The sequence below is a fragment of the Coptis chinensis genome, chromosome 8, assembly GCF_015680905.1.
Source record: "Coptis chinensis isolate HL-2020 chromosome 8, ASM1568090v1, whole genome shotgun sequence".
Lineage (NCBI taxonomy): Eukaryota > Viridiplantae > Streptophyta > Magnoliopsida > Ranunculales > Ranunculaceae > Coptis > Coptis chinensis.
In genome coordinates this window covers 33,719,529-33,730,880 of record NC_141463.1, presented here as the reverse complement: position 1 = coordinate 33,730,880, position 11,352 = coordinate 33,719,529, and the positions used below count along the sequence as shown (strand labels likewise).

The following is an 11,352-nucleotide window of genomic DNA, read 5'->3' as shown; positions in this document are numbered from 1 at the left end:
GAGAGATACGAGTTTTATTTTGCTTCTTTACTTATTGGATTTTTCTTTTAAATGACTATAATGGTTTTATGTTTACAATCACATAAAATTAATTTTAAAGTTTGGCTAAAATAATCAAGAATAATTCATGTCATATTTAATATTTATTTTATTTTTTATTTGATATATCTATTTTTTATTACTATCGTATATACCATTTCCAAAAAGGGTGTTGCGCCTTAGGTGCGCTTTAACGCCTTTGCTACACTGGTATATACCATTTCCAAATGCAAATCTCATACTAGGTCGGCCAAGAAGGTGGTGTTCTCTTATTGGTCCATCTCATCATTAAAAAATGCTGTCTTCCATCAGCCTCATCCATTTTCTATTGTAACTTTGTAAATTACGTTGGAGTAGAGAAATCGTAACAGAGCCAACTGCCATCCATTCACAGCGAAGCAGTTGCCATTTGCCACGTGTTATTCATATGGGCTCCATCCTTTTTCTTAGTTGTCGTTTTCTTCTTCTATATAAATCCATCAATGAATTGTATCTGTTCTGCACTTCGATTTGCTTCACTTGTTTCTCCGGAGTTGATTGGAAATCTCTCTCTCTCTCTCTCTCTCTCGTGTGTTTGTATTGTGTGCAAAACTCAAGTTATAAATAAGATTGCATAAGTTCAAGTAAGAGAAGAAGATGTCAAGTGCAACCTTTTTAGAGATTGTGTTAGCCATCATTTTACCTCCGCTTGGCGTTTTCCTTCGTTTCAAATGCGGGGTAATTTTTCTTACTACTTTGTGTTTTTATATGCATGCGTGTGTAGCATAATTTGATAATGGAAAGTAATTTTTAATTTGCTGCAGGTGGAGTTTTGGATCTGTCTTGTGCTAACTATCTTGGGATACCTTCCTGGAATAATTTATGCCGTCTATGTCATCACGAAGTAAAACTGAACCAAGACACCATGTCGCCGCTACTTGTATTTCTACTATTATCTCTTCCTTGATTTACAAAGAAGATGATGGCTATGATGCTATTGATTCAGTAGTACTTGTTATTTCCATTTTTTGTTGTTGTTGGTAATTAAACTGTGTGGTTGGTTACTCTTTTCTGTATGTATTGAAGGTGGCCTTCTTTGTTTTGTTCCTTTGTATTAATTCATAGTAGAATAAGGGGTTAGGTTTTGTTTTAAATTAAATTAGTCTTCATCTATATCATCGCCTGTCTTTATCAATAATGAAAGTATACCCCGTTAGCTATAAAGTATAGGCATTATGCTAAGCAAAGATATTTTCGGTTCCTAAACTTTTTTCCTAAAAAAGTAAATTATGGTGTTCCCTAACCACCAAGAAGGTGGACGTCCCATGTGACTAATTCTTGTCGACTATGAGAGCATAATTTATATTAACATTGCTAGTCTCGTGTAACAAGAAGAAGTTAGACGGATAGTCATGGCTTATCTGGTTCTCAGATTTGGGAAGTTGAAGTTGAACCAAATTCACAGTGAATCACTCGTAATTAATGGTTCAGGCCATGGTAATTTTGAGCTTTTGATATATGTCAATATGTCATAGTAAGTGGGATGTAAAGTCGAGGCAAATGTAGTCACCAATTTTAAAATTAACCATTTCTTAAAAGACTGTTAGGACTGACAATCTTGATTTAGGATTTACGTTGTATTTTGGCTGTTGTAATGAAGTTGGTTGTTTTGACGTGTTGTTGGATAAGGATATGCCATAGAATTCATGGTCGCAGGATAAGCTGATTGCTCATCCCAAATTGATAGGATCGTAGGATCCATGTGGCAAGGGCGGGGTACAAAGAAAATTATTCTAGTGCATCGATCTCCTGCTGGACTCATTAATTAAGTAGTATGAAGTGAAGTATGAAGTATGAACTCACTCCAAATATTGCACTGGATCACAAATTAGACAAACTTTAGATTTTATCAAATTAGGTTTGTTGATTTCTAGCATTGAGCAGTGTCTTCATTTTGATTGTGATGAATCGTTATGTCCTTTTTGACTTGTTCATTTTGGAAAACAGAGTTGATCTCTGAAATGTGGAAATTGGTGTAGAAGGAAGTCCGTTTATATCATTCATCCATTTCACCCTTCCTGTGTGGCTGCCAAACCAATTAGCAAAGTGCCGCTATGAGTCCCACGGAGGAATTAGGACAATCGGCAATAAGCAAAGCCACTGCTCATTATAGACCTCGCGGGTTGACAATCGGCAATAAGCAAAGCCACTGCTCATTATAGACCTCGCGGGTCCTAATTTCCTAATACCCCAAATAAGACCCTCACTAATAAGATTATAAGTTCTGTGACCCAGGAGACTTTAGAATATCTCCAATCCAGTTTTTTTCTATAAATACTTACTAGAGTTTTAGTCTATATAGAGTTTATATCTGTAGCTTGCTTCCAAGGGAGCTTGGCTACCTTTGCCAAGTTCATGTCCCTCATTTTTCTGAACCCTAATCCCCTTTCAGATTTGGGTTTGCAAATGTGATCCCACCCACTGGTGTGGATACTTTTAGAGTATTCATTACTATGCCAAAAAAAGTCTCTACATGTTTTGTCAATTTTATTACAAGTAGATACAGTGAGTATATAGGTGGCCATAGCATAAAGGGGAGTGACTTGTACCACAGACTGGATGAGAGTTGCCCTACCAGCCTGAGATAACACCTTAACCTTCCACCATTTGATCTTATTATAAATCTTATTTACAAGGTAATCAAAGTCCTCAACCTTTTTTATGAGATAATAACATAATAGGAATACCTATATATATTTTTTTTTGGGGTCAAATAGTCTCATCTTTCAGAACTTCTTAAGCTTGATCTTATTCCTAAAGTTAACATTCCTATTGAAAAACATGTTTGATTTGTCAAAGTTAATAAGCTGACCAGAGGCTGTACAATAATTTTGAAAGATGGTTTTGAGATGTCCCCCATCCTCAAAGTTTCCTCTGGTGAACAGGATCAAGTTATCTGCATAGAGAAGATGGGTGATAGAAGGAGAAACTTTATTGATTTTGTTCCCATGGACTTTTTCTTCCATCTCAGCTTTTGCAATTATCCTAGATAGGGCCTCAAATCAGACACTATAATAAAAAGGTATGGGGAAAGAGGATCCCCTTGTTTGAGGCCTCTCTCAAGAATAAACTTGTTTAAAGGACAACCATTAAGCAAAACTTGAAAAGACACAGTAGATAAGCATTGATGAATAAGAGTTCTCAATTTTTGATAAAACCAAGCCTATCAAAGATATTATCCAAAAAGGACCACTCAACCCTGTCATAGGCCTTGGCCATGTCCATATTTAAGGCAACCCAACTATGACTTTTTGATTTCATGTTTTTCATATTATGAAACAGCTCACAAGCCAAGCTAGTAATATCTCATATGTTTATCCCTTTTATGAAATCCCTTTGGAAAGGAGAGATAATCTTATTCAGATGACACTTAAGCCTATTGGCTAATATCTTAGGAATAATCTTATAGCTGCAGAAATTGCATAGGCTAAGAGGTCTGAAGTTTGCCACAGCCTCAGGATTACTTACTTTAGGGATTAAAGCAATAAAAGTTTAATTAAAAGTAGGGTTAAGCACCCCAGAGATGAAAAAGTCTTTCACAAAGGCAAATATACTATTCCCAACAATGTCCGAAGTGTTTTGGTAGAAACATCCTTGAAAACCATCTGGCCTAGGGGCCTTCATGCTTCCCATCTTCTTAACCACCCTCAAAATATCATCATTTGTAGGAACAACAATAAGGGTATCATTCCCCCTCTTAGTAATACAAGGCTGAAACAAGTTGAGAATACTCTCATTATCCTGAGGGTGTTCAGAGCTAAAAATATCTTTACAGTAGGTACTTATGTTAGCACCCACTTCAACTCTCCCTAAGCTCCAACTCCCATCATTCTTTTTGAGCTTCTCAATCTTATTTTTCCTTCTTCTATAAATGGTAGAGAGATGGAAGAATCTAGTGTTTCTCCCTCCATCTTTCAACTAGTGTGTTGTAGATTTTTGTTTCCAAAAACTCTCCTCTTTTGCCAACCAATCAAACAGCTCAGATTTGAGCACCTTAGCTATCTCATAATTGGTTGGAGAACATGGTTTTACCAAAATATTTTCCAAATCCTTTGCACTTTCTTGATATTAGTAAAGATATTTCCAAACACTATTTTATTCCAGATGGACAGGTGTTGTTGAGTGACTTTAAGCTTAAGAACCACATTAACATCAAGCATATCATGCATAATAGAATTCTAGGCAGTATTTAAAACAGGCATACAGGTAGTATCAAAGAACCACATATTATCAAATCTAAAAGGTTTATCATGCTCAATCCTATTATCATCATTTTTATTTAGATTAATCATAATAGAAAGATGGTTAGAGGTAGCATTCACTAAGTTATTTACTTGCATATGAGGAAAGGCTAGGAGCCAGGCATCAGTTGTCATAGCTCTATCTAACCTTTCAATGATATGATCATCCGGGGTTCTGTTATTGCTCCAAGTATATTTTGGGCCTTTATATCCCAGTCAATAAGGCTTAGGTCATCAATCAAATCATTGAACTCATGCATACTTTTATCAAATATACTTCCCCTATTTTTTTTTTCATCTAGGGATGATATAACATTAAAATCCCCAAAAAGGCATCAAGGGCCAGGGATCATAGGAGCTACATCACGTAGCTCCTCCCAAACTTTGTGTTTGTTACTTGCTATAGGTTCACCATACACAAAAGAGAAATACCATGAATCTGAGCAGTGATAATTAGTAAGTTTACCTGTCACTTGGTTTTGAGTTGCTCCCAAGATCTCCAGGTTCACTCCCTCTTTCCATAGGACAACAAGCCCACCACTGAGACCCATAGCTGGGACAGTGAAGCAACCAATGTACTTAACCATTTTACTAATCCTACTAATCCGATCACTACTAACCTTTGTTTCAGAGAGACACACTATATTTGGATCATGCCTACCTAAAATGTCCTTTAGATTTTGAATTGTTGTAGAGAAACTTATTCCCCGGCAATTCCAGGCGTGTATCATTGACGTAGAGGTAACTGTTTGGGGACAACCACCGTGAACCCTGAGGGAGAGACCAACATACCCCCATTGTTTCCCAAATCTCCATTCAAACTTTCATTCTCACATTCCTCAGACCCAGAAAGGTTACCTTGTTGAACTCTAGGCGATTCTCCTTTATTACCTTGGATGTTTTGGAACTGAAGATGACGCACCACTAATGATGAGTCCGAAAGCTTAGGTTGTTCACCAAGCCCTTCTATGTCAGCTTCATATCCTACTAGTTCCTGATGATTTTGCTCCATAAATGGGACCAAAGCTTGCTCATTTGGATTTACCACAGCTAGTGGCACCACCTGCTTATTTGGAACCATCACAGCTAGTGGCAAGGTTGGCCATTTTTTTTTTTGCTAAAAGGGTGATTGATTAATTAAAAGAATAAAGATTACAAGATGAAAAAATAAGAAAGATATGAAGAATTTAAGTAGGGTATCCTCATCCTCATCACCCTGCTTTCAATACATTAAATCTTAGTTGATGAACCTAAAGTAGGTAGTATAATGATTCTCCAGATTTCTCATGAATGGAGGTCGAACATCCCACCATACCTTTTGTCCCATCATGTCCAGAACAGGTGAATCTCCCAAGTCAGAGGAATTGAAGAATCTTCCAATTTTGGCTAAGTTATTTGCAGAAACTCCACTAGACATAGCCTGATCATAAGACCCAAAAGAAGCTACACACTTCACTGAGTCACTAGAGATGGGAATGACATCTGCCTCATTAGGAATAAGCAGATGGACTTCTCCTCTAGCTCTCATATCATTTGCCAGTTGTTTTTCCTTTTTTGATCTGTGCTTAGCAACCCTTATACTTCTTCTAACCCAACCATCTCCATCATTGTTGTCAATATCTGTTCCTTCTATCACCAGATTACACTATTTTTTTTTTTTTTTTAATGGAAACCCAGAGATACTTTGAGCTTTACTTAAGCCTATACCAGATCTAACCATTTTCCTTTTTGGACCTCGAGAAGCCAAAGTTTTAAAGCCCCTCCCACGTGTAGATAAACTGTAGAATCTATAGACTTGGTTAGGTTCATAGAGTGACGGAATTGAGTTGTTTGAGGTGTGGTGAGACTCAGGATTAGGGATGTTATCATTGGAAACAGACGTGATGAGATTTGAAGAGAGAGAGCTGAATATATTCGGTCTTATCATTTTTCGATGAGATTATTGTGGAGTTAGAGTTGATGAGGATGGGTTCCAGCTGGTTCTTATCCACACAAACCAAGACTCACTCTTGTGCATTCGCCCATCTCTGTTAGACAAATCCAGGTCCATATCACTAAAGCCCATCTTAGCTTCCCAAATGACTAATGATCTCTGACCAGGATTATCTGTCTCTGGCCCAACATTTTCCTTTGTGCTTCTACTTTCCCCTGGTAGGCCTAAGCCCATGCTTCTCACCTTAGAGTTGGATGTTGACCCTGGGCCCACAATTATCTAGCTTTCAATGGTCTTTTCTGACCTAGCTGAGTTTCTAGATCCAACGGTCATCTCTGTATCTATAGCTGGAGTAGAGTGGGCGACCCCTTGGTCAGATCCAACGGTTCCTGAACTGTACTGTCTTCCCACCTGTTTTGCTCATGGTGGTGTAGCGATGATGCCAGATCCTCCCCAGTTTTGATTCCCCGGTGCACCCTTATTCCTTGCTAGAATCTGATCATACCTTGGTTTTTGTGGTGTACCGGAGAACGTGACAGAGGTAGGATTTAGATTAGCCATTCCATTGAAAAAGCCATTTGCTCTAAGCAGAAAGGAGAAATTATGTTTTATGTCTCTACGAGAGCCTCCACACTTAAGGAGAAATTGTGTTTTGCTGACAGATATAGATATCATGCCCTATTCTTCCACAAAAATAACAGAAAATATCCAATTTCTCATACTTGAAAAGCGAAATCGAAGATATCTCCGTGATTCATTAAGAGGTCAATCCCTTTTAACAATCTTTCTTTTATATCCATGAGTACTCGGACTCTTGCCACCGGTATTTTGAATTCTGACGAGCAGTTCAGATCCATAGCTTTGACCTTACCCAAGCTTAAACCAATAATCTTGATGTTCTCCTCATTTATCATGTTCCCTGGTAGTCCGAAGATTCGGACCCAGAACTTAACCATATCAAAAGATGGATCTTCCTCCAGTTTTGACGGATTCTTCCATTTCTTAGTTGACAGAATAAAGCCGTGCACAAGCCATGGTCCATTCTTCCTCACATGATCATATTCCTCCGTGTTGTCAAAATGTAGCTTATAGAAACCCTTTGCTATCAATTCCAACCTTGTCTGACTTTGAGTTTTCCAGCTCCGATGTAGCTCATCAGCTATATCTTGAATATTAATTTTCCGTTCTCCAAACAGTTTATCGAGTAACATGTTTTTTCCATCTATAACACTCTTCGAGTTTTTGTATTTGATGTCCACCACCTTCTTTTCCTTGGAGCTAAAGAGGTTTTGCATTTCTACTTGTAACAGTTATATCTTTGTTTGAGATGTAGAGCCTGATGATTCTCCTCTCAACATAACTTGGGTATTTGTTGCCATAACTGGCCGGCTAGGAGAGATATCAGTATCGTTTCTTTTTGTAAGATAGACCAAACTATAGCTATTCTAGACAGCAAGATCGAGTTAAGAATTCTGTGGTAGACCCAGAGTAATAAAGAAAACTAAAGAGCTAACCTTAAAGAGGTACGAGGAGAGAAAGATTTCTTAGATTCAGTGAGAGTCCAAGAAAGTTAGCACATTGGAGAGAAAGATTGAAAGATAAGACACACGAGATATAATATTGTTTGATTTGAAGGTTTTTGATTTTGAATTCAATTCAAAATTCAAATTCAAAAACTTGGAAGGGGAAGAGAAGTTTTTGGTCATTGGGGAGCCTCATGGGTGATTTCTCGCAGACCAAGCAAACGTCCTCGGCAAGACAAAAAAAAAAGTTGAGGATTCTAGTGCACTGACCTAATGATGTTTCAAAAACTTTGAAAGCACAAGGATTGAGTATGTTTGATTGGGATAAGAAGTTTTAATAAAATCATTACTTAGAAGTAAGCACTGGAAAAATTCTTTTTAAATGGTAGTTTAATCGGGCACTCATGAAATTGCATTGGGCAACCCAAAAAATAAAAAAATAAAAAATAATAATAAAGCAAATTTGTAAACTAGAAAGAACATACTTAATATATGTTCTTGCTGTGACCTATATGACTCACTTTCTGCGTATTCTGTTCATAAGTTATTTTATTCAGATTAGGAGAAGCGAAATTTGCTTCAATATCCAAAATTTCATTTGGATTAATATCATCTTCAGAATTAGATTCTTGAGAAAGAATATTAAGATTTAATTTGCTTAATTGGGTGTATAATTTCTCAATAAAATCATTTTTGGATGAAGACTGATCCAGTTTGAAATTGGGAATATCCACAGGAGGATGAATAGATGGTCTAATATGACCAAAAGAACTGTTTTGTTTTAAAGAAATATTCTTTAAAGGTTCTTTATCCTTATTAGGATCAATCCTAGGGGTATGTTTAAGGATATTTTCAGTATTATTCTCAATTCTGATTAATTGAGCTCCAATAGTTTGTAAACACAAATTTGTATAATTATTATGTTTACAAATTTTATTAATATCCTCTATCTTCACAGATTTGTGGGCTTCTTCTTGGGTAAGCTTGATATAAGCCGCAGTCTCCAGACTATCTTTCAGTTTCAAAGGTGTTGTTGGAGGATGAATAGCTGTCATCTCCTTTTCATCAAGAGTAGTCCATTTTTTCGATGAAATTCTAACACACCAATATAATTATGCACAGGAGTAAAATTATATTTAGTAGTGATCTCCTCCTTTGCAATAGGTGGAATAATAATCCTTTCCTGTTCTTGAATTACCTCTTTATTAGGTAACTTATTTTCCTTTTAATTAAGGTATTTTCCTTAGGTAAATCTATTTTACCTCGGCCATAAGCCTAGCCTCTTGTTTGGCTTTTAAGAAAATCATCGATATCTTTTCTCGTGAGTTGCACTCGGCTCTACCATTCAGAATTTTATGATTCTCGATACTCTAAGCAAAACCATTTTGTCGGAGGAGTACAATTCCTCCATGATAATCATAATAATCATCATAAGGTCTAAGCATAGGTTTCAAATTCAGAGGAGTAAAATATTTACTCAACTCTTCATATTTTAATTTATAGAATTGATAAGTTTCATATGGTGTATAATCCATCTTATAAAACAAAATCCATTTCTGATGCTGTGGGAGAGTCCCTAGCTTGCTGTGTATAAATACCATGTGGTATTTGTTGATTAGAGATACGGATCTCTTCTACAGATTGATTATACTGTGTTGTAGATTCAGTTTCTGAAACTGAATGCCTAGAAGATTGTGGTATAGAGATCTTGTAAGGGGACCTCAAAGACAAACTTCTACCAACAAAAGGTTTCTTAAAGTTCAATATAACTTCACCTTCTGTTGTTTGGACTATCTGGTCCAAATCATTATTAATGATTGGCTGTGGTTGAACAGCGTTTCTGCAAATCCATGATTCTGGAAATTGAATCTCACTCCAAGGAATCATCCTGGGTGTTGCTACACTAGAAGTTAAAAGATTTGTGTCTATTAACACAGCCTTTACCTCGGTGTAGTTTTATGTCGCATACATTAGGTGTTAAAGTCCGTAAACACCTTGTAGTGAATTCTCGTAAGTAATTCCTATCACTTGAGATCCGTAAAAGTTATAACCTTTAGCCCAATTTGTAATGATCTGAGAATCATAAAGATTTCTATCCGATAAAGCTAAACTTAAATTAGGATAGACATCAAAATAGACCGTCCATGGCAAAGACTAGTCTCTACCGCCTCCCATAAGGGACGGTAAATAGTCGAGACACCTAGCATCTCCGAAGTGTTGCTTGGATACAAGCATTCATTCCCAAAAGGGTCAATGGTCCGAAAGCAACCTCAGATTAAGCCTATGTGAATAAATTTATAATTTCTTCACATGGTGATATAAATCACGAGGGCTTAAAAGATTTAAATTATTACTCATGGAATTTAAACTAATAGTTTGTTCCATAGTTTTTACCGCAATTTTACTGGTCAATTTTTCAATCCAGTTACCATATCTATATATGGTTTTGGGATCCATATTAGGGATTGTCCATTTATTCATTTTGTCCTGTGTGTCGAGATCATACTCGATTAATTCTGTGTTCTTAATTGAACTCAGATCATCATTATTTGATGATTGTGCCATGGGGGTTGAGGTGTTAGTGCAAAACAGGTAGAGTATAATGAATTATAACTATACCAAATAGTATTAAAACTATTCTTGATGTAATCATTGACACATCGTCTTCTTCTCCAAATATTATAAACAGTATAATCAAAATCAAGTCTTTAGTGCTTATATTAAGTAAAACCACGCCTCATTCGCTTTTACGGGAGCAAACGCCTAAACGCTTTCGCTAAACGGCACAAAGATATACCCTACGACTTTGGTGGCGTCCCGAGTTACCAATATAAACGTAAAGAAACAATAATGACCCTTTGCCAAAGCAAATAGTCTTATTTCAACAAGAATAAAATTAAGTAATCTTAACTTTATCTCTAATAAGATACTATTCATAATACTGGAAAGGAAGAGTCAACAATTTTTTTAGGATCCAGTGGGACATTCTTGTGGTCGAAAACCGAGCCTTTAAGCAAGTAGTCCTAAAGAGTAACCCTCACACCTTTTTCCTTAATCATACTTATATCTCTTACTTACATCTTTTCTTAGAAATCATACAATTAAATATAATTGTAAAACATTTCCTCACCGTTATGCACTAACCTCAAGTTAAGCTGCCATGGCTCTGATACCAAGTAAAAGAGAGAAAGAGATCAGGTAAAACACCTGATTAATGCGGAAGAAGATCAGTCAGCAGCAAGAACACTTGATTAAACTGAACTTTTATTTATATGGATGGATGTATGTTACAAGGGGAGATAGAGATCACTCTTAGCAAACTAGAAAGAAAATTGAAAGGTAAAATATTGGATACCCTCAACAAGGGTGAGGTATCCCTTTTATACTAGTCGGAACTCAAAATATAATTTGGAGTCCGCACAGGAAGTGGCTACGTGTGCTTCAATAATTGCAGTCGACTGGGCCACCTTGACAATGCATACTTGTCTTTTACTTCTGTCTTCAAAGGATAAGAATCCTTTTGATATTTTATTCCATTACCTTTTGACTTTAAAGAAAAGAAAAAGGTGAAATGTCC

At 36.5% G+C, this 11,352-nt stretch overlaps 2 protein-coding genes across 2 annotated transcripts; one reads left to right on the top strand and one right to left on the bottom strand.

Moving 5' to 3' along the window:
- The first annotated feature begins 530 nt into the window (after nucleotides 1-530).
- Nucleotides 531-1,120, top strand: LOC147481201 (hydrophobic protein RCI2A). The gene is made up of 2 exons (XM_086576139.1): nucleotides 531-756; nucleotides 843-1,120. The coding sequence occupies exons 1-2, from the start codon at nucleotides 676-678 to the stop codon at nucleotides 924-926; spliced, it is 165 nt and encodes a 54-aa protein (XP_086432265.1). The 5' UTR covers nucleotides 531-675; the 3' UTR covers nucleotides 927-1,120.
- A 5,848-nt stretch (nucleotides 1,121-6,968) lies between these two features.
- LOC147481200 (uncharacterized protein At4g02000-like) lies at nucleotides 6,969-7,547 on the bottom strand. The gene has a single exon (XM_086578863.1). The coding sequence runs from the start codon at nucleotides 7,545-7,547 to the stop codon at nucleotides 6,969-6,971; it is 579 nt and encodes a 192-aa protein (XP_086434989.1).
- Nucleotides 7,548-11,352: the final 3,805 nt, after the last annotated feature.

Bases quoted from the DNA above. Each gene is read 5' to 3' on its own strand.
- LOC147481200 (XM_086578863.1), bottom strand. From the start codon at position 7,547: ATGCAAAACCTCTTTAGCTCCAAGGAAAAGAAGGTGGTGGACATCAAA.
- LOC147481201 (XM_086576139.1), top strand. From the start codon at position 676: ATGTCAAGTGCAACCTTTTTAGAGATTGTGTTAGCCATCATTTTACCT. The intron at 757-842 runs GTAATTTTTCTT...AATTTGCTGCAG, and splicing joins TCCTTCGTTTCAAATGCGGG to GTGGAGTTTTGGATCTGTCT.